The sequence below is a fragment of the Helianthus annuus genome, chromosome 17 (assembly GCF_002127325.2).
Source record: "Helianthus annuus cultivar XRQ/B chromosome 17, HanXRQr2.0-SUNRISE, whole genome shotgun sequence".
Classification (NCBI taxonomy): Eukaryota; Viridiplantae; Streptophyta; class Magnoliopsida; order Asterales; family Asteraceae; genus Helianthus; species Helianthus annuus.
The window spans coordinates 155,142,764-155,167,958 of NC_035449.2; the positions used below are offsets into that span (position 1 = coordinate 155,142,764).

The 25,195-nt window shown below is 37.2% G+C and overlaps 1 protein-coding gene and 1 long non-coding RNA gene across 3 annotated transcripts; both read left to right on the plus strand.

Annotated features, from left to right (window-relative positions):
- The first annotated feature begins 348 nt into the window (after positions 1-348).
- Positions 349-4,029, plus strand: LOC110923484. Of its 2 annotated transcripts, XR_004885605.1 has the most exons (8): positions 370-685; positions 1,169-1,232; positions 1,318-1,643; positions 1,879-1,967; positions 2,420-2,592; positions 2,743-2,791; positions 3,330-3,370; positions 3,779-4,029. It is a non-coding gene; the product is annotated as an uncharacterized LOC110923484 (long non-coding RNA). The 2 variants fall into 2 exon arrangements; XR_002584109.2 differs by having other exon boundaries at positions 349-1,232.
- A 9,937-nt stretch (positions 4,030-13,966) lies between these two features.
- Positions 13,967-14,941, plus strand: LOC110925012 (uncharacterized mitochondrial protein AtMg00810-like). Its single transcript, XM_022168984.2, has one exon. It carries the CDS (start codon positions 13,967-13,969, stop codon positions 14,939-14,941), a length of 975 nt encoding a protein of 324 aa, XP_022024676.2.
- Positions 14,942-25,195: the final 10,254 nt, after the last annotated feature.

Sequence of the window (25,195 nt, forward strand, 5' to 3'; positions counted from 1 at the left end):
CTCGCAAAGTTTAGAACGAAACGTAAAAACGTTACACCACGCACGCACGCACGCACGCACATTGCGATGTGTTAACTCACAAAATTTAGAACGAAGTATAAAGCGAAAAATTTGCGAAAAATGAAAACTATAAAGGACTAAAGTTGAAAGTAAAAAAAGTTGTGAGGATAGATAGTAAAAGATAAAAATTTTGGGTAAAAAGTAAAAAAACAAATAATTTTGGGTTAAAAGTAAATTAGCAAATACCTTTGGGTGAAAAGTATAAAAATCAATTTTTTTTGAAAAACTCACAAAGCATTGGTTACAAATCATGTATGCATAAAAAGGTTGCTAATTTATAGTGTTTTAATTTAATGAGGAGGTAACCCCCCAAAAGTTAATTGCCTCCTCCGCTCAACCCTAACATCCTTGAGATTTTCTCCCAAGACGAAGAACTCAGCTTCATTGTCCGAATTCGAATACACGGTTTGTCTGCGAAGACAGGCGGATAGCTGTTTGGCTCATTCAATCTTTAGCAACAGCCCCCTTACCAAACCAAATCCAAATTAAAGGTGGAAAGTAGTTGGTTTCATTCCAATCGTTGCTCCAGGTCTTGAAACTGGAATCGTAATTGACCTTCGCCCAAAATCGCTAGTCCCGGGTCATGAAACCAAACCCCAAATTGTTAAAAAATCACATGTTCCAGGTGTTGATTTAAAATATTGAAATTGCAGGTTGCTTGTATATTGTTCATAATATAAATTACAGGTCTTCAGGAGAGTATCAGCTGAAACTAATGGGTAGATAAAGCGTTTAAATTTGAAACTAATGGGTAGATAAATTAGAAAAGTATCGGCTGCCGCTGGAAGATCTGTTTGATTTTGTTTCGTGAGGATTAGATTAGGAGAGTAGTTTTTTATTAGATTAGAATTCTTGTAGGTCATGTTGACTTGATTAATGATTAGCAAGGGTTGTATCAAGTATAAATATAGGGTTTATGGGTCACGGATGATCTTTTGCTTTTATCAAAGTTTAAAATGTGACTTGTGATTTGTCACCAATATTGTGTTATGTGATTGTTCGATCCAGTTTTCCAACACTAATACGTGTACTTTGTACATGTAGAAGTCATGATTGTGTTTATTATGCTTAGTGTGAAATTAGGATTTTGACTTGTTCATAATTGTAGGGAACACAGGGTAACATGAAAGAAACTGAAAATATAGTCACTTCAACAGAAGTCGAACACGTTGGTAAGTTGACTTTTTTCATTTTTTTTTCTTCAGTTGAGAGGATTTCCTGATGTTACTGCTTGTTGTTGTGCTTCAATTTTATTAGTTCTCAACTCTGGAAAACTTGACAATAGTGTTGATGCTGTTGAAAGCTCAAAGGAGGCCCCTGCTGATGAAAATGATACGAATGATAATAATGAGACTGATGAAAGTGATGCCTTTGAGTCAAAACTGAGAATTGGCTTCAGCAACGGTATGCAGAGTTATGTCCAAGGAGTGAACAGAATGTGTCTTTCAGAATTCTCGGGTATTAGTGGCGTACACTTCGATTTAATGATGATACGCGCCAAAGCACAGCTAAAGTCATGACCGCTTATAATGAATCAGGATCTATATTCCTAATGCAGCAGGCACATTGTTTGGCTGTTCCATGTAATTTCCTTAAACATTGTCATGTATAATTAATTTTTTTATAACGAACTACTCACATACGTGATGTGGGCCCCTGGCGCATTGGCTTTTGTGTTCAAAATGCATTGGAGCGCATCACGCCTTTTTTACTTGCATTATTTTAAGTTTGCATTTAATGTTATGCATCTACTACAGATCGTAAAAGTATGATATCTGCTGGACTGACTTCCCTCTCATGTAATTGTGATATGTTAAGTTCTGTATATAGGAAGACTAGTATGAAAGTTTTGTGCATTGGTCATGGTGGTGGAAGCTTACCGTTGTTTTTGGCTTGCAAAATTCCAGGTTATATATCTAAATACTATATCAATTATTGGAATGATATTTTACGTACTGTTGTATATCTTGCTTTCAGATGTACTTTGACTATTACAAATTTTCTGTGAATTTGTATTACATTTTTTGAAGATAGTAGCAGTCCCTTTTTTGAGTATGATACAACTATATATTATCTAAGGTTGCAATATTATACTTGGTTTAAAAAAGCGTGAGGCAAAAATTAAGGTTGCAGACTTGCAGGTGATTAACTAACTTCTTCATTAGTTATGAGTTTTGTATGAAGGGCTCGATTATCTTTAATGGCTAACACTAAAACATTTAGCTTAATAGGAAACGGGAAGTGTATTTTGCAGTCCATTTTACTCATATATAACTTTTGAGACACTAGTTGTTATGAAAAAAAAAATGAATTTTGGGCAAACTAACGTTTTGTGTCAACCTACCCTCTTTTCTTCCAGGAACGAGCTGCTAAGGAAGCTGCTACTAAGGAGGCTGCAAGTCGGGGTGCAAACGAGCCGAGCCGAGCCGAGCCCAAGCTCGACTAGGCTCGAGCTCGAGCTCGTTTAACATATGAAAGCTCGAGCTCGACTCGATTCGAGCTTTATTTCTAAAGCTCGAGCTCGGCTCGAAGGTAATTTTTGAAGCTCGGGTTCGACTCGTTTAGTATTTATTAATTAATTTATATTTATATTAATTATAATTATTAACTTGACCAACATAAGTTAAAATGACTGTGCTGGTATTTTGTCTTAACTTGACTGTTTTTTATTATTTTGTGTAGAAATTTGGTTCAAAATTTAATTACGAGGCGATGGCTCCTCTTTGATGAGGTAACCAATATGTTCTTATCTTGGTTTCTTAATTTGTTACAATTTAAGAAATATTTAGAAATAGGGGCATGAATGACCCGAGCTTGGCCCATACAACATAAGAGAGCTTGAACTCTACTCAATTTGAGCTCTATTTCTAAAGGGTGCATATGAGTAGTTTTTAGATGCATATTTTCAATACCTTGTTTTAGACAATTTAAGTCTGCTTGTTTAAATAGTTTGTTTATCATTTTCCCTAAAAGGAAATGAAGTTAAGTTAACAAATTTCACTATATTGTTATTTTAATGGTGATTGATTTAAAACAGTACATTTTGTTTTTCTTTTGAATTGCTTGCCCGATGACCTTTTTCTTGGGGCTGCTCGGGTTGGCAGTATCTTGCTGTGGTCTATTGCTTTTTAATGGAATGAATACCTCTTTTTCCTGCCAAAATATTATCTTTAGTTTTATGGTTTCGGTTTGATTTCTACATTTTTTTCTATGATGTCGGTACTTCATGGACATGGTGCGTATGATTTTTACATTCTTGTCGACAACAGGTGTAAAGAAGGGATCTTTTTGGAGCTGAGAAGACCCTAAGGTATTTTTAATCCTTTTAGACTAATAACTTTTGTGCATTTGTATCGTTTCCTAGTGTTATTATGTTTGTTTGGTTTGCGATGCTTGTTTTTTATTGTTAGGTTTGACGCTCTTAAATTAGTGAGAATGTTAAGGAATTTCATATTGATTTGATTACACCTTCTTTACGGGTTGTTTCATACAAAAATATGTTTTTAAAATTAGGTGTAATTTCCTTCTTAATATGTAAACAAACTGGAATATGCTATTTAGCTTCTAGCACTTGAATTGTAGCTCACAATTTTATTTTGTTTTCTTTGCAACCAACTTGACCCATTATTACTTTTCGTTAATTTTGATTTCTTGATTTTATCATTATTACTTTTTGTTAATTCTGATTTTTTGATTTTATTCATTGGTTGTTTTGTAGATTGAAAAGTTGAACTTAGTTATCAAGGAGCTCGTTAAGGAAAAAGATGAAAAAAAAGGTTCAATGGAATTATTGCAGGATTGTTGGCTGAAAAAGAAAAAAGATATGGTGGATAAAGATGTTATGCTTGATAGGATGTCACAAATTGAAGCTATGTTAACAGCTGCAGTTCGAAGATATGCTATAAACACTTGTTTTTGAATGTTTAGATGTTTATCTTATTATGATAATTTTAGTTATTTTATGTTTTAGTTGGTATTTATTATATGCTTTTGAAAACGATATTTTTTATATAATTTTTGGATTTTATTAGACTTCTTTTATATTATTTTGTATTTTTATTGATATGTAATTTTGATGAAATTGGCAGGGAGAAAAAAATCTGAATTAAAAACCAATATTCCAAACCAAACCAATATTACAGTAATCAATAAATGGTAGCAAATAAACGATAGCAAATGGTTGCAAAATGGTTGCAAATTGTGTAAAAAATGGTGACTAAATGGTGACAATATCGGTAGCTAAATGGTATCAAAACTCGTAAATTGTGTAAAAAAATGGTGGCTAAATGGTGGAAATATTGGTGGCTAAATGGTATCAAAACGTGCAAAAACCGATGGCTAAATGGTGGCAATATCAGTGGCTAAATGGTATGAAAACACGTCATAATTCGGTGGCAAACAAGGTGGAGCGTAGCAAACATGAAGCGGTGGCAAGTAATTTTGACCAATTTTGTGGTGGCAAAAATAAGGTAGCAAAATATAAAATGGTGGCTATCTGGTGGCATTAGGGCAATTGACACGGGTGTTTTTGTCACCGTATTTTCGGTGGCAAACTGGTGACAACAAGGAAATTGCTATCATTTTGTAACCAAAAATTACATGACAAAAACCATGTTTTCTAGTAGTGTGTGAAGAGGGAGTGAGTAAAAAACTAGCAAATTCAGTGTACATCTTACTTGGAGCTAAAGTTATTTATGTAGTTATATCAGCTACAAAATGTGTGTAATTACTTGTACGCATCATGGTAATATTGTAAGTCATCAACGGTAAAATTGGTAGTTAATATAAAGGAAAAATATACACTTTATAGAGTTTTGATAAGCCACATAAGTTTCCACAATGAAACTGGCCTTGATAAGTATTATTTCTCTTCTACAAACTATGTGAAACACATACCAACTAGAGGTGGTGTAAGGGGTTAAAAATGATAACACCAGTATTAGTACCACCGATGTTGTTTGGTCGTAATCCGTTTGACACTCCCTATAACTTATTGTACCAAAAAATTACAAAATTTATAACTAAACGTCAAGAAAAATTTTTAAACACAATAGAGTAGAAAAAGTTAATAAACACTCCAAAAGTCGAGGCGTGCCAAGTATGCTTTATTTAAAACTAGACACGCGTGTCTTTACTATATTTTACATATCCATCCATTTATTATGTAAACCTTTCATACCCCTTTAACTGTTTCTACATATAAACCTCTTAATTTGATAAGAACTATATGAGGCGCACCTTTTTGCTCAATCTTGACGATTCATTCACAATAGGAAAAATTGGAAGAGATTGGAAAAAAAAATAAGGCCTACTGAATCGTTTTTTACATGTAAGCATATACGTGATAAACATTAATGTTATAGTTGATTAGGGTATATGTGATGTACATTTTTATATTACTTGGTATGTAGATTGATAGCAATGGAAGGGCATGAGAAATTCCTTTTGAAGGTAAAGAGGATGATTCCATTGGAACTGGATTTCCTAGCCATTTGGGAGCTGGATTCTTAAATCTTGAATATGGATACCTTTGTGAGATCATGGGTCACGGTGGGCCATACAGGTGTTCAATTGTCTGTGAATTTGTATATATCATTGATCAATCTGTGAATTTGTATATAGCATTCTTATACAGAAAACTCATTATGAACTAAAAAGGAATTAGCTTTACATGAAAACTTTGAATACATATGGAGGTAAAGTTGAGATACTTATGAAACCAAACTAAAAATTTGTGGTGGAGATCGGAAAGAGGATACTTTAGAGGTTATTCAATTATGATAATATTATTTTTGTAGACATGACCAACACATTATTTATCAAGAAATATATAATTGAACAAAAAAAATGTGCATATGTCCTAATCCAACTTGACCCGGCTAAAAAGGCTTAGAAAATGACTTTTTTCAAATCCGGTTCATTTGACAAGATGTGTCGGGTAATGTGTTTGCCCAGTTTTATTTATATGCATCTTTAATTGATTCGGCGGTGGATTAAAGGAATCATTTCGAATGGGTCAAAAGTCACCAAAAATGTATTTTAATGAAAAAAATCTGATAGGAATCATGTTCTAGTTTCTAGTCTAAATGTCAATTGTCTATTTTAGGAGGGGGTAAGTGCAAATAATATAGTATAAGTATGAGTCAGTAATTACTTGGGGAGGAGGATAGGAAAATACGTAGTTTGTTAGGCTCTGATTACAGAGAGAGGGCGTAGCCCTGGGAACACTTCGGAGTTAGTTATCGAGTCCTGTATCATCTTCTTCGTATCAATTTCAATTCCAGTTTATAGTGCTTCTCTAAATTTCAATTGAACTGTTAGTAATCAGAATCGAACCCTATCATTGGTCCGACCTGCTACTTCTGCTCTACCACCGCTCGATCACCAATTAAACCAGATCTGTCATTTTAATTGATTCACCGATTCAATCAGATTTATCTAGGGTTTCAATTGATTACATCTCTATTTCAGATCTATCTTCAATTTCAATTTCTGATATCAATTTATATTGGATTTCAATCGGTCTTAAATTCAATCGCCAATCGATCTATCTCAGATTCAATCTCCAATTGCTTCATTATCGATTCAATATCTGATTTCACTCTCTGATTTCAATCTCTGATTCGAATTCTGATTTCTGATTTCTGCTTTCATCCGATTCAATTTCCAGATCCGATTTCATCTTCTGGTGTTCTTCCAAATTCCGATTCAATCATGGTGAATCAAACCTCGCGATTTGATGCTCAGGATCAGAATTCTCAATTAGATGCTCATGAACAACAGATTCAACAATTACAATCAGATGTCGCTGAGATAAAGGCATCTCTCACCGCGTTGCATAAAGATCGAGCAGAATCCTGTGAGTTCCGTAAAGCTGTCCTCGCATGGATAAAGCAACAAGAGAAGAGGATTGATGACAGTTCCTCAGGATTTGAGTTCGCCGGTAACGTTTTCTCTGCTTTGGGGTCCAAATCTGACTTAGACGAACCTGAACCTCCGATTTCTGCTTCAGTTTATTTGGCACATGAGGTCTTGACACTACCTTCCAGATCTCCATCACTTCTTCTAGATCCATCTTCAGATCCAAGACGTGATTGTATGGTGGATCGTTCTTCACGTTCTATTTCTCCACCTCCATCTCTAATAGAGCAAGTGGAGGCAATGTTTTCCAGATCTGAAGAATAGTCATCTGGTCAGGGACACTTGATGTCGACGAGGGCTAAATGGGCTATATCTGATGATGTACACTGGAAGTTGGGCTCAGAACCAATGGTGGGCCACGATGTGGAGCTGAAAACAGTTGTGGATTTGGATTATCCAGATCCGGGCCAAGGTGTGGAGCAAACAATGGTTGTGGCATGATTGTCTCCGATTTGGACTTGTGTGAGAAGGGAAAAGCTCCGTTTGACAGGGGAAAGAGTTCATTGTCTCACCGTCCTCTCATTGGAACGCGATTGACGTTTTCGGCTACATGGCATTTATGGGTCGTGCATGGGCAGCCTCGGCCACCGGACGTTGCAGTCAATCCCAGTCTTGAGGACAAGACTGTATCGAAGGGGGGAGTAATGATAGGAATCATGTTCTAGTTTCTAGTCTAAATGTCAATTGTCTATTTAGGAGGGGGGTAAGTGCAAATAATATAGTATAAGTATGAGTCAGTAATTACTTGGGGAGGAGGATAGGAAAATACGTAGTTTGTTAGGCTCTGTTTACAGAGAGAGGCGTAGCCCTGGGAACACTTCGGTGTTAGTTATCGAGTCCTGTATCATCTTCTTCGTATCAATTTCAATTCCAGTTTATAGTGCTTCTCTAAATTTCAATTGAACTGTTAGTAATCAGAATCGAACCCTATCAAAATCCTTCCTAATTAAATCACTACTGAATATAGGGAGTCACATCCCCACTGTGGATATATTTAAATAAAATCTTATATAAGAACCGAGGTCTATTTTAAATAGCATCTTCGTAGTTACAAAATGATTTATCGATCAACATTGAAGTTGTCATATACGTTACCTAAATTAGAGAGAGTGACATGCTCAGTGTGGATACACACATATATGGTGGATATAAGATGTTTGTAAGGGGATGCTATTATTTTATTTGTAGTTGGCATGATGCTGGAACATGCGATGTGAATACGAAAACTAAACTGGAGCTCTAAATGGTTTGATAAGAATTGAGGAGGAGTATAGTCATGGATCTAGCAATGGATTAAATACTATCATTGATTTTTGCGGTAAATTTTGCTTTCTTATTGTTCAAATTAGGTGTTTGTGTGTGAAGTAGGCAGTAACTTAGTTTTTTTAACTACAGGAATTAGTATGGTTCAAATTGTTAGTACTTTTTGGCTGTTATTAATTATGTTTTCATGTTGTTGCTAGATATTATATTCATGAAGTCACCACACTTGCAGACCGAAGGACATGCTTAGTATTGCAAGTAGGCTTCAATAGGTTAAGGGTTTGGATGATATCCGGACTTGAGTGTGTGCTGTAAGTTTTTTTTGTTTTTGGAGACCTTCATTCATGATGCAAACTGGTAACTGAGTTTAAACACACTAATTTAAGTAAGTAAAATGACAAGTCCCTTGGTGTCACTGTCTGGACCTACGTTGTCAAAGGCGGACAGCTAGGGCGCCTAGGCGCTGAAGCGCAGCCCAGCATACCATATGCAATACACTCTCAAAGGCGCGATTTCAGGCTCTTCGGTGCAAGTTCAAAGCATTTTTTGACCAAATCCTAGCCCGAAATGTTTAAAAAAGCATGAAATCGACCTAAAATAGCCTAAAGGAGCCCTAAACAAGTCTAAAATATGGACTAAACAATTAAAAATATTTAAAACAAAGGGTCGAAAGTCGCCCATGTGCATTTTCAAGGCTCACGCCTTGGAATTAGTATAAACTTTTGCAACACTAATTATTTTAGTATTTCGGGTTGACCTAACCTGACCCGTTTTGATGGGCACAAAACTATTCGTTTTGACCCGACCATTTTACCAAGAGTTTTATGATTGCATGTATTTTTGTCATCTTTTCTTCAACCACCATTCACACATTCCAACACAAAGAAACTTCAGGAGAAGATTGTCAACTAAAAAGTGAAGTTGCTATTGTGGTTAAGTTAAGTGGTGAAGTTCACTTTTTGCTTAAAGGGGTAAGTCGCTTAGTCATGATTAACCTTTTACTATACACATTTAAACTTCGTGTGTTTATATATGACAGTTGTTGCAAAAGGACCCGACGCTAAGGCTTGGACGCTGGACTCGAGGTTGTCATGATATCAAAAATCATAAATGGATCAAGGAAATAACAAGTGAATCTTAAAAAAAAAAAAAAAAAAAAAAAAAAAAAAAAAAAAAAAAAACTTGTTTCAAGATGGGTATAAATTTCAAAGCGGACTAAACTCACTTTATCAACACCAGAGATGGACAAGAGATTCCTACTCAGGTTAGAGATGATATTGTCTAAAATATGTTTTGTAATTGTCTAATGCATGTTTTGAATAAATTTGTCATAGGTTAAATTTTTTTTCTCAACTACAATTGTCAATATTTATAAAACAAAACAACGTTTGAAAACATATCTTTTTAGTTTGTTTAACGACATAATTTGATTAGTAAAAAGTAATTTTTCTTGCCCGAGAAGTTCCCGTGTTATAACCTAGATGTTTATAATATTTATTTCTTACAAATTGGTTTATAGATGCCCCTTACATACCTCCACTCAGGAGGCTAAAGTGCAATATAACTCCATATATAGTAGATTAGCTTAGTGAACATGAGGAATCTTAGGTTCAAGAAGTTTAGGGATGAATTTATATCTACCGGCAGGTATCTTATGTCAAACACATTATAGTTGGCACTTTAGGTTAGTACGTTCTGATTAGAATACCTATGATTTGTAACTTTAAACTTATTTAGGTTTTTTTTTTTTTTTTTACATAATTAGGTTGTCATGGTGGGCTTGAATGCAACAAGGGAAACAACCATACTTTACAAGCTGCAAATTGGTGAAGTTCTATCAAAGGTCCCTACTATTGGTATTTCTTTATTATTTTTTTTTTCTTTGGCATTATGGACTCATTTTACATTTAAAAATAGGTCAAGATTTAAGATTATTTTCTTTTAAATTAAGACATGTTTTAGAGAATATATTAATGCAATTGGTTCGTCCATTAGGTCAAAGTGACTGGAATTCACTCTTCACCAACATGGGTCGACTCTGCCAAGTCCCACCTCTACATATATCAGGTATAAAAAAAGCATGTTGTAGAAACAAAATGTAAGCCGATAACTATGGTCTAACCTATAGAATAATATTATTTTTGATAGTTATATTTTGTGGTGATCTTATCCTTAATTATAGGATCCTAGCCATGTTTATTTTCCTCTATATATGTATTCGGTTGTTACCAACCAAAGATGTAACAATTTCAATAAAATCATTGAATTATCTCTTGCCATATTTCTCTATATGGTATCAGAGCAGGCTTTTACCTAGCTTTTGATAGATCGAGGCATGGCAGGAGATGATTCCTCAAATAAAGCCAAGGATGGAGAAGGGTACAGTGGTTCGATTTCTCATGAGTCACCGTACTATCTTCATCCGTCCGATCTTCCCAAACAATTACACGTAAACGAAGTCTTAACAGATTACAACTATGCAGATTGGAGGCAAGAGATGATGAACTTCCTGTTTGCTAAGAATAAAATAGAGTTCGTAGACGGGTCGATCAAGAAACCGGAGAAATCATCCAAAGATTATATGCCATGGATGCGTGCGGATGCCATGATCAAAGGTTGGCTAACGACCGCGATGGAAAAGAACATCCGTAATAGCGTGAAATACGCTAGCACGGCGTCAGAAATATGGTCAGATCTCGATGAACGGTTCGGAAAAGAAAGTGCCCCCAGGGCATATGAAATCAAGCAGAGGATTGCAGGAACTCGTCAAGCGGGAAACTCGGTGTCTGCCTACTTCACAAGCCTTCGGTCGTTGTGGGATGAGGCCCAATCAGTTCAACCTTTTCCACAGTGCTCATGTGGTAAATGTGAATGTGAGGTTGGGAAGAAGATTTTTGAACATCAAGAGAAGGAGCATTTGTATGAGTTTCTCATGGGATTGGATAATGAGTTCTCCGTAATCAGGACTCAAATATTGGCCACTAAACCGATCCCATCACTCACAGCCGCATATCATATGGTGCATGATGATGAGAAACAGAGGGCCGTGTCGAGTGAAAGCAAAGGCAACGTTGAAGCCGCTGCATTTAAGGCATTCCAAAGGAAGGACCGTGACCATAATAAAGAAAAGAGTGGAGCGAATGGGGTAAGAGACGGAACCGAACATTGCACCTTTTGCAACAAAGATGGGCATAAGCGTGAAGGATGTTTCAAGCTAGTCGGGTATCCAGATTGGTGGCCCGGGAAGAAAGGTGAAAAGACCAAAGGGAAGGCGGCTTGTGTGGAGACAGATGCTAGTCCGATACCGGGTTTGACACAGGAAAATTATCAAACTCTTCTCAAACATTTCTCCGGCTCGGGTAACGATGAAATCACAAAATCTCTTGCTAATATGGCTTGTAAAACTAATGACGAAGGTGAGTGGATTATCGATTCGGGTTGCACCGAATACATAACTCATTTATCTAATGTCCTTATTAATGAGAAAGCAGCTCCCCTCGAAAGCCCTGTCCTTATCCCTAATGGTGAATCCATCCATGTAAAGGGAAAGGGGGAATATATTCTCCCTGGAGGAGCGAAAGTGAAAAATGTTCTTTACATTCCAGATTTTAAGTGCAACCTACTCTCTGTTAGCCGCCTTAGCCGTGATCTACAGTGTGTCGTTTCATTCTTTCCTGACTTTTGTGTCATGCAGGGATTGCAAAGGAGGAACTTGATTGGAGCGGGTAGATGCGAAGGGGGACTGTACCGAATGAAGATGATGCAAGAAAAGAAAGCTTTTGGGACCACTATTGAGACATGACACAAGAGACTTGGACATGCCTTGAAGGGAAAACTAGCTAAAGTTGATTTTCTTAGTACCATTACTACTGAACTTGGTAATTTTTGTGATTCTTGTGTCATGGCCAAGTTTGCCAGAACACCTTTTTCTTCTAGTTTCATTAAAACTATTGAACCATTTCAGTTGATCCATTGTGATATTTGGGGGGGATACCGGGTACCATCTTATACTAAAGCCAACTATTTCCTCACTATAGTTGACGGCTTTAGTAGGGCCGTGTGGGTGTTCCTCATTAAACACAAAAGCGATGCAAGTAAATGTCTTGTAAACTTTTGTAAAATGGTTGAGGTTCAATTTGATAAATGTGTTAAAAGATTGAGATGTGATAATGGTGGGGAGTTTACTTCCAATGACATGGTGGAATTCTATAATAAAAAGGGAATGTTACTCGAAACCACATGCCCCCACACCCCCAACAAAATGGTGTCGTCGAAAGAAAACACCGACACCTCTTGGAAACAGCGCGGGCCTTAAGGTTCGGTGCAAAACTTCCTAAACAATTTTGGGGGGAGTGTGTTTTAACCGCGGCTTACGTTATCAACCGTCTACCATCCAAGGTCCTTAAAAATAAAACCCCTTTTGAAATAATTCTTGGAATTAAACCCGATTACAACCACCTTAGAGTTTTTGGATTCTCGCGTATTTCAAAAATTTCAACACAAGAGGAGATAAGTTTGAACAAAGGGGGAAACCGGGGGTGTTTATTGGATATCCTCCGAGAACAAAAGGGTACAAAATACTTGATCTTGAAACTAGAAAAATTATTGTTAGTAGGGATGTTCTCTTCCTTGAGGAGATTTTTCCTTTCACAAAAGTCCAAAGCGGAGAAGTTGACAAAAATGAGAACCCCATGAAATTGCATGAATATGGATGTGATGACACATGCACAAACCAAAAACCACCAGTCGAACCCCACTTAAATTGCTCCCAAAATTAAAACCATTCTCTAAATGAGTCTGCCCATTCAGAGGCCCAAGACAATGATCAAAATGGGGATAATCATGGGCCTGAAATTGAAATAGATCATGGGCCTGAGATTGAAGTTAATTTGGGTCAAGGCAATGATGTTGAGGCTGATGTTGAAGCTTCAAATGAAGAACAAAATGTAAGCAATGAAGAAGCCGAGATTCATGTTGAGAATAGACCCACTCGCAAAAGATCACAGCCTTCAAAATTCAAGGACTTCGTTGTCAATGTTCCCCCTTCGGTCCAACACCCAGCATCCAATCAAGCCTCCTCCATGGTACGTTATCCCATCTCAGATTTTATTTCTTATGATAATTTTTCAACTAAGCAAAAGGCTTTCTTGGCGGCCATCACTAAAAATGATGAGCCAAAATGTTTTCAAGAAGCTTCACAGGATATACGGTGGTGTGAAGCCATGAAAAGTGAAATCAAAGCCTTGGAAAGAAATGGAACGTGGACGTTGGAGAATTTACCCCAAGGAAAACGGGCTATTGATTCGAAGTGGGTTTACAAGATAAAGTACAAGCCAAATGGAGAGGTAGAAAGATACAAAGCTCGCCTTGTTGCTAAAGGCTTTACTCAACAAGAAGGAATAGACTATCACGACACTTTCGCTCCGGTTGTGAAGTTGGTTACGATGCGAACACTTCTTGCAATGGCAGTCAAAAGAGACTGGGTTATTCACCAACTCGATGTGAATAATGCCTTTTTACACGGTGAACTCGAAGAAGAGGTGTACATGAAGATTCCTCAAGGCTTTTCTAATGAGAATGAGACGCGGGTTTGTCGTCTAAGAAAGTCGTTATACGGATTGAAACAAACTTCAAGAAATTGGTATCACAAGTTCATCACATTTCTTTTGAGCTTGAACTTCAAACAGATCACTCTTTGTTCATTTTTGAGGCCAAAGATGTCATGATAGTCATCCTAATCTATGTGGATGACGTTATCATAACAGGAAATTGTCTAGCCAAGATTGAAGAAGTTAAGAAGAAGCTTGATAAGAATTTCAGCATTAAGGATCTGGGGGTCCTAAAATACTTTCTCGGGATAGAGGTTGCAAGAACCAAAGAAGGCTTGGTCCTTAGTCAGCGGAAATACACGTTGGATATTTTGGAGGACAGTGGAAAGATAGGGTGCAAGCCCAGCTCGACTCCGATTGAACAAGGTTTAAAGGTAGACAAAGGAGAAGAAAATGAACGGGTTGATGCTAGTCAATACCGTCGCCTGGTTGGGCGACTTCTATACTTACAAGCAACTCGACCCGACATCACGTACTCGGTTAACATTCTGAGTCAATTTGTTGCGGACCCGAGAAGCAACCATTTGGAGGCAGTTAATCGCATTCTCGGTTATTTGAAAGCCACCCCGGGGCAAGGTATTCTTCTTTCGCGTACGGGAGATTCTACATTATCCGCCTATTGTGACTCTGATTGGTTAGGATGCCCGTATACCAGAAGATCACGGACCGGGTACTTCCTTTTACTTGGGGGTACGCCTATCTCGTGGAGAACTAAGAAGCAATTCGTTGTCTCTCGTTCTTCAGCTGAAGCAGAATACCGAGCTATGGCCACTACTGTGAGCGAAATTATTTGGGTACGTTGGTTGCTCAGTGAGCTACGGGTTCACATCACCTCGCCTACTCCCTTGTTCTGTGATAACCAAGCGGCTCGTCACATAGCAAACAATCCCGTTTATCACGAGAGAACGAAACATGTTGAAATGGACTGTTTTTTTGTTCGTGAACGCGTAGAGTCAAAGGAAATTATCCCGATGAACATAAGCAGTAAGATGCAAATTGCCGACTTGTTAACCAAGGGCCTTTCAAGACAGCAACTCGTTTTTCTTCTTGGCAAGATTAGCATGACAAATTTACATGCTTCATCTTGAGGGGGAATATAGAATAATATTATTTTTGATAGTTATCTTTTATGGTGATCTTATCCTTAATTATAGGATCCTAGCCATGTTTATTTTCCTCTATATATGTATTCGGTTGTTACCAACCAAAGATGTAACAATTTCAATAAAATCATTGAATTATCTGTTGCCATATTTCTCTATAATCTACATTTAGGTTTGTGCATATTTAACCCAATTTATATTTATGTCTATGCAGGGCATCGTATGTTTGCGTCTTGCTTACTACATCCAAGGAATTATAATGAAGAGTAAACTTCCGTTTTGCTTCTTGTGGTTTGGTCACTTTAATGGTTTTGCCCCAAACCTTTAAAAATAGCCGGTTTACTCCCTGATCTATGAAGCCCTTCATGATTTCACTCCCCGCCTCTAACTCCATCCAAATTGTTTATTAACTGAAAGGGTATTTTAGTAAAACTACAAATAAAAGATTATATTATATATAATAATAAAAAATAACAAAACCATCATCTCTTCTCTCTCTACCCTCTCTACACTCTCTCAACCCTACCCAGCCACCATCAGCCCTATCATCACCGTCGGTTTATTAAGGGCATGTTTGGGTAAGCTTTTTGAAACAACTTATTGACTTATTGGCTTTTTGAAAAGTCATAAGCTCTAAAATGATGTTTGGCAAAGAGGGTGTATGTGAGGGGGAAAAGCCAATAAGTCAACAAGTCACAAAATCCTGACTTTTCCAAGAAGCCAATAAGTCAATAAGTTGTTTTAATAAGCTTACCCAAACATGCCCTAACAATAAAAGAAAGAATATTACTGGCTTCTGATAATAATGAAACAGAGATGGGCCAAGATACTTCTTTCTCTTCTCAAACACTTCATCGGCTGACGGCCCATTGTACGGCACCGGCTGGTAGTCAAACGGCGGAAGCTCCGGTGGTTGCACCATCGTAAACCGTAGGAGAGAAGAAAGATTGATAGCCCACTTAGAATTTGCAAAATAGTCAAGTGTTTTTCTACTCTTGATGGTTTTCTGAACCTACATTGTCTGATTTCTGCTAATTTTGGGGTTTTGAAGAAGATGATGAATGGGGTGGAATATGATTTATTTCAGGTATCCAAATGGCAAGAGGGTATAAATGACGACGACACAACTTGGGCTTCTAATTTCGATTCAGGTGGTGGTGAGATGGTGGCGATTGGTGGTGATGGCGGTGGTTGTTGGGGATGAAGAGAGAGGGTATATATAGAGAGAGAAGATACGTGGTTGTTCTGATTTCAAGGTGGTGTCTGATGGTGGTAGGCGGTCGCCGGCGGTGATGATGGGGCTGATGGTGGCTGGGTAGGGTTGAGAGAGAAGAGAGAATGTAGAGAGGGTAGAGAGAGAGAGAGAGAGTATGAAATGAAATTACCCTTGAAGGCTTGAGATGGAGGAGCTCCGGCGAGACTGGGTAGAGAGATCTTCGTCTACAGCCTTGGGTTTCACAACGTGTGGTGGTACAGGTGGCTCCTTGGTGTCACCGGCATAACTTTAGTCATAGTCACACATCACCCATGCCTCCTTTTTCCCCTCTCACACCCTGTTTGTATGTTGTACCATATATCAATAATAATTTGAAATAGTATTACTAAAATACCTTTTGAAGTTACTAAAATACCCTTTCAGTTAATAAACAATTTGAATGGAGTTAGAGGTGGGGAGTGAAATCATGAAGGGCTTCATAGATCAGGGAGTAAACTGGTTATTTTTAAAGGTTTGGAGCAAAACCATTAAAGTGATCAAACCACAGGGAGCAAAACGAAAGTTTACTCTATAATGAAAGATGAAGGTACTATTTGTGTGAATGTGTTCAACCCGTTGACTACGATAATTGAAGCTATATGGGCTCCATTAATCTAGTCGGGCAAACATATTTAGGAAGGTAAATTTTTTTTAAAGTAAACATTCCTAGCTTCTTTACTGGACCACTATTGGCACCTATTGGTTATCAAACACTTTTAAAGATTTAGAATCATAATATATCATGTAGATGAACCTATTGAATTAGCATAATTTGTTAAAATGATATTAGATTAAAGGAATGCTTTCAGGGTTAACGTGATCTTGATTGTTTCATTCTGATTGTTGGATTGAAATTGTGAGTATTGAAAGTTGTAATAACTTTTGTTCAGGGAGCAAAACCATTGCCTTCTGTTGGAACGATGTGTGGTGATCCCATATGTTTTTATTAAAGCATTATGCTAATGATGGTATGAATACTGCAATTAAAAGATTAATGTTAAGTAAGATTGATAGGATAATGTAACTAAGATAATTGTTTTGGGGGCTGGAATAATTACATGCATTATATAGATGAGTTAGAGCTAGAGAAAATAGTTTTTAGAAAAAAAAATAGATTGTCTGACTACAAAAGCCAAAGTTTACTTTCTAAAGAGGTGAATATATCTGATAAATCGACTAAAAGATGATAGGAGAAAAAGCTTGATTCGGGTAATTTTTTGTTACTGGCAGATTGAGTCAAAAACATTTTTTTCATAAATTATAATTTTTTAATAGTCTTATGTTTTTTTAATGTAACTTTGCTTCGGTTTATGCACTATAAATACACTTTGAGCGAGTTTGACCCGTTTGATATTTTTCTTTTTAGCGGTGAAACTGGACACCCTAGTTTATCATCATCACACACACACACACGCATATATATGTATATATATATATATATATATATGGTAGGGTTCATGCGAGAACCACCTTTATTGCGAGCACCGTGAGAACCAATGTGAACACAACAAAATAAACCCACTACACCACCAAAAACCAAAAAAATCCACACACACCCCACCTAAGCTAAATGTTAAAAACTAAACCCATAAAAAAACCTAAAAAAATCTTCAAAAATCTAAAAAATACACAAACTTTTTTTTTTAATATTTTTTTAAGTTTAATCGCAACTTTTAGTAGCAAAAAAATTATTTAATTTTTTTAATAACGAAAACCAGCGATTTTTCAATAAAAAAATTTAAAAAACTGTGTGTTTTTTAGCTTTTTTTAGGTATTTTTGATTGTGTTTATATTGGTTCTCACGGTTCTCGCAATAAATGGTGGTTCCTAAATGATCCTTCTCCTATATATATATATAGGGGAAGGTTCAAATGAAAACCACTAGTTAACGCGAAAAACTAACTAAAAAAAGCCTAAAAAACATACCAATTTTTTTGCATACCAATTTACGCTATTTTAAGTATATAAAAAAAGTTATTTTCAGAAAAAAAAAAATTGTGGTGTACATGTGTAATAGTACACATGTGTATGTGTACTACACATGTGCACTACAAATTTTTTTTTCGAAAAAAATTTTTTTATATACAAAAAATAGCGAGTTTTAATACAAAAGTTGAAAAAAAAAATTGTGTCTTTTTTAGGCTTTTTTAGTTAGTTTTCAAGTTTTCACGTTAAATGTGGTTTTTATTTGAACCAACCCCTATCTTCTTAACCTAATAAAAGTCATACCTATGGGACACATGTCCCCCATCTAGAGCCTCTAAAGCTAATTTTCCCGCCATTTTGCAATCCTTGATTTCCCTTGAGTGAAACCCGACGCGGGATCCAAATACGTGATTCGGGTCATATTGTTCCTTCCGTATATAGCAATTAGGGTTTCACAGTTTGCCTCTCACTCTGTTCGCATCGCATCCTCAGATCTTCGTATCAAATCTTCAAAAAAGTTGGTAGAATTGAGTATGACAGGGGTGTCAACACCTTCTCTCTAGAAGGCCATTTGTTTCAGGTTGAATATGCCATTGATGCCATTAAGGTGGATGTCATATGATTCTCATATATTGAACCACTTTGATGCCCCTAATCTTAACTTGAACCAAGACTATATTAGCGTAAAGACTAACTTTATTGATATGTATACGTATATGTATTTGTTCAATCGAATCCCTAAACCAAAACATAGTTTATATCTTTGATTTGTATTACTAAAACATAAATAGGCGATGACAACTGTTGATTTCGATAATTTCTTTTTCTCTATTTTTTTTATTTAGTGAATCATGGTCTGGTTGGGTAGATTTTTTACAAAAGTTTTAGGTCGAACTATGAAATCCCGTCTCAACTTGAGCTCACTAGCAATATTTTGGGCTTATTGATTTTGATATCTTCATACATATTAAAATTTTTACAAGTAATTCTGACAGAACTATTATAATGAAGGAGTACCAGGTTAATATGCCAAAATTATTGCATGTGGGTCAAGATGGGCTTGGTGTGACAGCTACGTGTAACAAAGAATTGTAGTTAGTCAAAAATGTTTTGTTTTGTTGATGTTCTTTACTGGTACCAACTTGCTATTAGTAACCAAGTTTCAAAAACTGTGATTTAACTCTAATGTAAAGACTACTTTTCATGTGACATGTGAGCAAAGAAGTCAAAATGGTCAAAACTTACTAACATGGAACCAAGTCAACATTTTTCTACCCATCTAAACTTCCGAAATTGATTACCTTATTTCACAACTTTAAGGTGCATGGTTTTCTAGCCTAAAATTACTTAATACCTGATATGGATTAACTATTTTATGCACTTGGTCTCTTTTAGTAGTTTTATCTTATAGGGGAAGGTTCAAATGAAAACCACTAGTTATTGTGAAAACTAGAAAACTAACTAAAACCCACTAAAAAGGAGGGGGGGGGGAAGACTTTTAATGAAGGAGGGGTAAAATTGGAACAAAAAATATATAACTTTTCAAACATTTCTCATTTCTCCATACGTTATCATTTTAAAACAAAAATGGCACCATAAGATCACAAATTTTCTTATCTTTCATTCAAGTATATTCGAGCATATTTTTTATGACATAAAAAAAGATTTATGGTGTCGTCTTGTTTTCAATACTATTATTATAGTAGTGCACATGTACTACAATGTGTATTACATGCTTAAAATTAGCTTTTTGATTCTAGTTTAGCTTTTAGGGTTAGTTTTTTTGGAGGTTTAGGATTAGGATTAGGTTTTTGGGTGTGGGGGGAGGGGGGTTTAGGTTTTTTTCGGGTTTATGTTTAGGGTTTAGTTTTAGGTTTTCGGGAGGGTGGGGGGGTTAGGCTTTTGGTGGGAGGGTGAATTTAGGTTTTTTTTTTTTTTTTTTTTTTTTTTTTTTTTTTTTTGAGGGGGGGGGGGGGGTTAGGTTTTTGGGGGTGTCGGTGGGGGGTGGGTTAAGTGGTTTAGGCTTTCCGTATTAATGCACATGTGCAGTACAACCAAAAAAATTTTTTTTTTTTTTTTGAAATTTTTTTTCCATATAAAAAAGTAGCGATTTTTCTAAAAAAAATTGTAAAAAAAAAAAAAATTTGTATTTTTTAGGTTTTTTTAGGCTTTTTTAGTTAGTTTTCGAGTTTTCACAATAAAAGTGGTTTTTATTTGAACCATCCCCTTATCTTATATATAGCTATTAAAAAGTTCAAGAAAAGTTTAGCGCCACTTTGACCAGACACCCAACCCACTGACCCATTGACCACCCTGTTTTGCCACATCTAGTGAGCTTCTATATTAATACCTAAAATTTATTGATATACAGGTACGGTTTGTTCCAACTACTTCCTGGGCCTCTGTTTGAATTAATTTCTTCCTTTGCTGTTAAAAAACATAAATGCAGGTATGGTTGTATATAAGGAATAAAAGTGGCCTGGGTGATTTTGTAGTACATATATTAAGTGAAGCTCAATATCAACTTGTGCTTTTTAAGATATTTTGTCCATTTTGTGCAAAATATTTCTATTCACTTGATCACACATATTACTTAACTATGATATATCAATAATTTGTTGTTTAAATTTGAAACAATTTATTCCGTCTGTTCGTAATTATAATAGTTACAAAAACGCTTATATTGTTTTTAATTTCTCTATAAATTTGTAGCTTTTCTTTGTAGCCTGTGTTCGTCGCTTGATTAGGTGGTGGTAGGGCCGTTTCAATCATTTGACCAATCCAAATGTACGTTTACTCGGTTGTTTTGCAGCGTATGTTCTTCTCTTGCTTAGGATGTGCATGTGCTAGATGTTTTGTGCTGTGTTTTTGGAAGCAATGTTTAGTACTTTGTAGTGCGTCCTCAGATCTTTTGTTATATATTTCGTTTTAGTTTGGTTAGATGTAAGCCCTATTCACTTGGTTTGTAATTTCATCATACTCTATACACATTTGTTTTGCTTATTCTTGCAAATTCATGTTGTTGGATTATAAACATTTTTTGAACCATGTTTGTGGTTGCAGAGAGTGAGAGTGAGAGAGTGATTACTGATTAGACGCCCCTGGTGATTAGATCCATGTTTGTCGAACACTTTTGGTTTGTCGTGTGGGAACTTGGAGCGGGTGGTGTAAGTGATCGGATTGTTGGTATCATCGTCATCGGAAACCCAGGACCAATCGGAACGGATGGACTTGTGACCACAAACACAATCATTCACGTACAAACCACAACACTCACACGAATTCATGATAACTAATTGAAACGAGAATGATTTGCAGAAAACAATAACTAACCGAATGAATAAACTTGATTGACTGAACTTTGAATATGATAACTAACTTGATAATACACACGTTCGAATACACTGATAACTACCGGTTTGATAGGGAAGTTTGGCAGCGGCTTTATAGGGATCAAGAGGCATGTCTCCAACAGTCACGTTGTTTCAAAAGAGATGTGACGATTCTGAATAACCGCCATTCGGTTATGGAGACACACCGGTTCGCTACTTGGCCCAACTTCCTCATCAATAACCGGCTGTTTAATGGACTGGACATACAAATCGTTCGACCCAAACTGGTGGCCTACGGCCCAACTAAAATACATAAACATAACTATTGTTTTGACCCAATACTAATAGACATAAAACAAACAAATGTAAACAGGCCCGAGGCCCATGTTCTGGACTCGGATGATTCTTGCTTATCGAAACAAACTTCATTCTCCCCCTTAAGCAAGAAATGTCCGAGCTCTTCGATCCGATTACTCCTTGCGGTTGTTGGTGACTTCGATCTTCACCACCACGTCATCATCACTTGAATCTTCGATCCATCCGCAATTGCTCGAGCTCTCGGCCATACCAACTTTCTCTCTTGCACGCTCCTTCTTGATCTAATCAAAGTACCATTCGACCAACTCTAGATAGTAAACGAATGCAACCTTCATTTCATAAGCGTCGTCCTTGTCGTAACCATACTTCTCCGATATCTCACCCCATTTGTCCTTTGCCGTTATTTCATCAAACCCGCCATTGTGCCTTACGATGCGGTGTAGTAAAATGAGGCTAACATCACGACCATCAATTAACTCCGGTGGCATTGCCTTCTCACAAACAATTCCAAGAAAGTTAGTGATGAACCAAACCAAAATTCCTTCGAATGGTGCGTCGAAGAAACTTGGATGCTTCTTGACTTCTTCGTGTAGGGTAATTAGATCCCCTGGTTCGACACAACTTTCCATGATTAAACCCCTTTCAACAACATCCTCCTCGAGTTGAGAAAGAGTTATTGCCCGTTCCCGAAGTAATTGTCTTGATTGGTGTGGATTATCCTTTTCGCCTTCGAGGTAGATCATTAAAGCTTTCTTTGCCTTTTTCGAGTACACGACTTTCCTTGCACTTGGGCGTTCATCATACACTTTCTTTTTATTTTTTGACTTTTCAAATTCTCGCTCATAGTAATCGCCCAAACATTCTTGAAACTCCTCCTTTTCTTTCTTGTACCCATTGTCGACCCCAAGATTATCATAAAAGGCGTCAAGATAATCTTGTTCCAAGTCGGTTTCCGACTTGTCTTCGTAAATATCAAAACCCTTTGATCGACAACCGAACATCTTCTTCAATACGCACTTTTCACCCATAGTAACCGTCTCGATTCCTTGAAACAGGAGTTGTTCCAAACTTAGAACATTCCTGTCAAGTTTTGGTGCGTAACTAACACACGGAATTGTCTTGTCCTTGCCGTCCACCGGCACCCTTACTTCACCAATTCCATGAACAAACGAAACATCCTTCTTGCTTTCATTCTTTACAACCCCAAAGTGTCTTTTAAAACACTTGAACAAATTACGGTTTCCCGTCATGTGCGTCTTAAACGTAGGATCCACGACCCAAATTGAATCCCACTTACCCCCGCAAGTATCCTTTACAATATAATCACACTCGACTGGTAAAGGTGATAATATAATATACTTACTAGGGCAAATTGACGCGATGTGGCCAAACTTCTTGCACTTGAAATACCGAACCCCCGGTTTTCTTGGCCTACCCACTGGTGCATTGGGTTTCTTCCCGTTCTTCTTCACGAAACCCCCTCTGAATACCTTCTTTGGAAACTTTTTCATTGGTGATACCCCGGTCCGCATGGTTGGCTTCCCCTGCGCGTACTCATCCGCTTCCGCCGCCCGGCCGCACTCTCCACTACGAACAAACACATCATCACCATAATCGGTAACCACCGATTTCCCCTTGTTTTCATCGATTCGATTCTCTCCTTGATCACAATTCCTTCCGGTTCCTGTTAAACCTTTGGCTCTGATACCAGTGTTGGTATCATCGTCATCGGAAACCCAGGACCAATCGGAACGGATGGACTTGTGACCACAAACACAATCATTCACGTACAAACCACAACACTCACACGAATTCATGATAACTAATTGAAACGAGAATGATTTGCAGAAAACAATAACTAACCGAATGAATAAACTTGATTGACTGAACTTTGAATATGATAACTAACTTGATAATACACACGTTCGAATACACTGATAACTACCGGTTTGATAGGGAAGTTTGGCAGCGGCTTTATAGGGATCAAGAGGCATGTCTCCAACAGTCACGTTGTTTCAAAAGAGATGTGACGATTCTGAATAACCGCCATTCGGTTATGGAGACACACCGGTTCGCTACTTGGCCCAACTTCCTCATCAATAACCGGCTGTTTAATGGACTGGACATACAAATCGTTCGACCCAAACTGGTGGCCTACGGCCCAACTAAAATACATAAACATAACTATTGTTTTGACCCAATACTAATAGACATAAAACAAACAAATGTAAACAGGCCCGAGGCCCATGTTCTGGACTCGGATGATTCTTGCTTATCGAAACAAACTTCATTCTCCCCCTTAAGCAAGAAATGTCCGAGCTCTTCGATCCGATTACTCCTTGCGGTTGTTGGTGACTTCGATCTTCACCACCACGTCATCATCACTTGAATCTTCGATCCATCCGCAATTGCTCGAGCTCTCGGCCATACCAACTTTCTCTCTTGCACGCTCCTTCTTGATCTAATCAAAGTACCATTCGACCAACTCTAGATAGTAAACGAATGCAACCTTCATTTCATAAGCGTCGTCCTTGTCGTAACCATACTTCTCCGATATCTCACCCCATTTGTCCTTTGCCGTTATTTCATCAAACCCGCCATTGTGCCTTACGATGCGGTGTAGTAAAATGAGGCTAACATCACGACCATCAATTAACTCCGGTGGCATTGCCTTCTCACAAACAATTCCAAGAAAGTTAGTGATGAACCAAACCAAAATTCCTTCGAATGGTGCGTCGAAGAAACTTGGATGCTTCTTGACTTCTTCGTGTAGGGTAATTAGATCCCCTGGTTCGACACAACTTTCCATGATTAAACCCCTTTCAACAACATCCTCCTCGAGTTGAGAAAGAGTTATTGCCCGTTCCCGAAGTAATTGTCTTGATTGGTGTGGATTATCCTTTTCGCCTTCGAGGTAGATCATTAAAGCTTTCTTTGCCTTTTTCGAGTACACGACTTTCCTTGCACTTGGGCGTTCATCATACACTTTCTTTTTATTTTTTGACTTTTCAAATTCTCGCTCATAGTAATCGCCCAAACATTCTTGAAACTCCTCCTTTTCTTTCTTGTACCCATTGTCGACCCCAAGATTATCATAAAAGGCGTCAAGATAATCTTGTTCCAAGTCGGTTTCCGACTTGTCTTCGTAAATATCAAAACCCTTTGATCGACAACCGAACATCTTCTTCAATACGCACTTTTCACCCATAGTAACCGTCTCGATTCCTTGAAACAGGAGTTGTTCCAAACTTAGAACATTCCTGTCAAGTTTTGGTGCGTAACTAACACACGGAATTGTCTTGTCCTTGCCGTCCACCGGCACCCTTACTTCACCAATTCCATGAACAAACGAAACATCCTTCTTGCTTTCATTCTTTACAACCCCAAAGTGTCTTTTAAAACACTTGA

Bases quoted from the DNA above. Each gene is read 5' to 3' on its own strand.
- LOC110925012 (XM_022168984.2), top strand. From the start codon at position 13,967: ATGATAGTCATCCTAATCTATGTGGATGACGTTATCATAACAGGAAAT.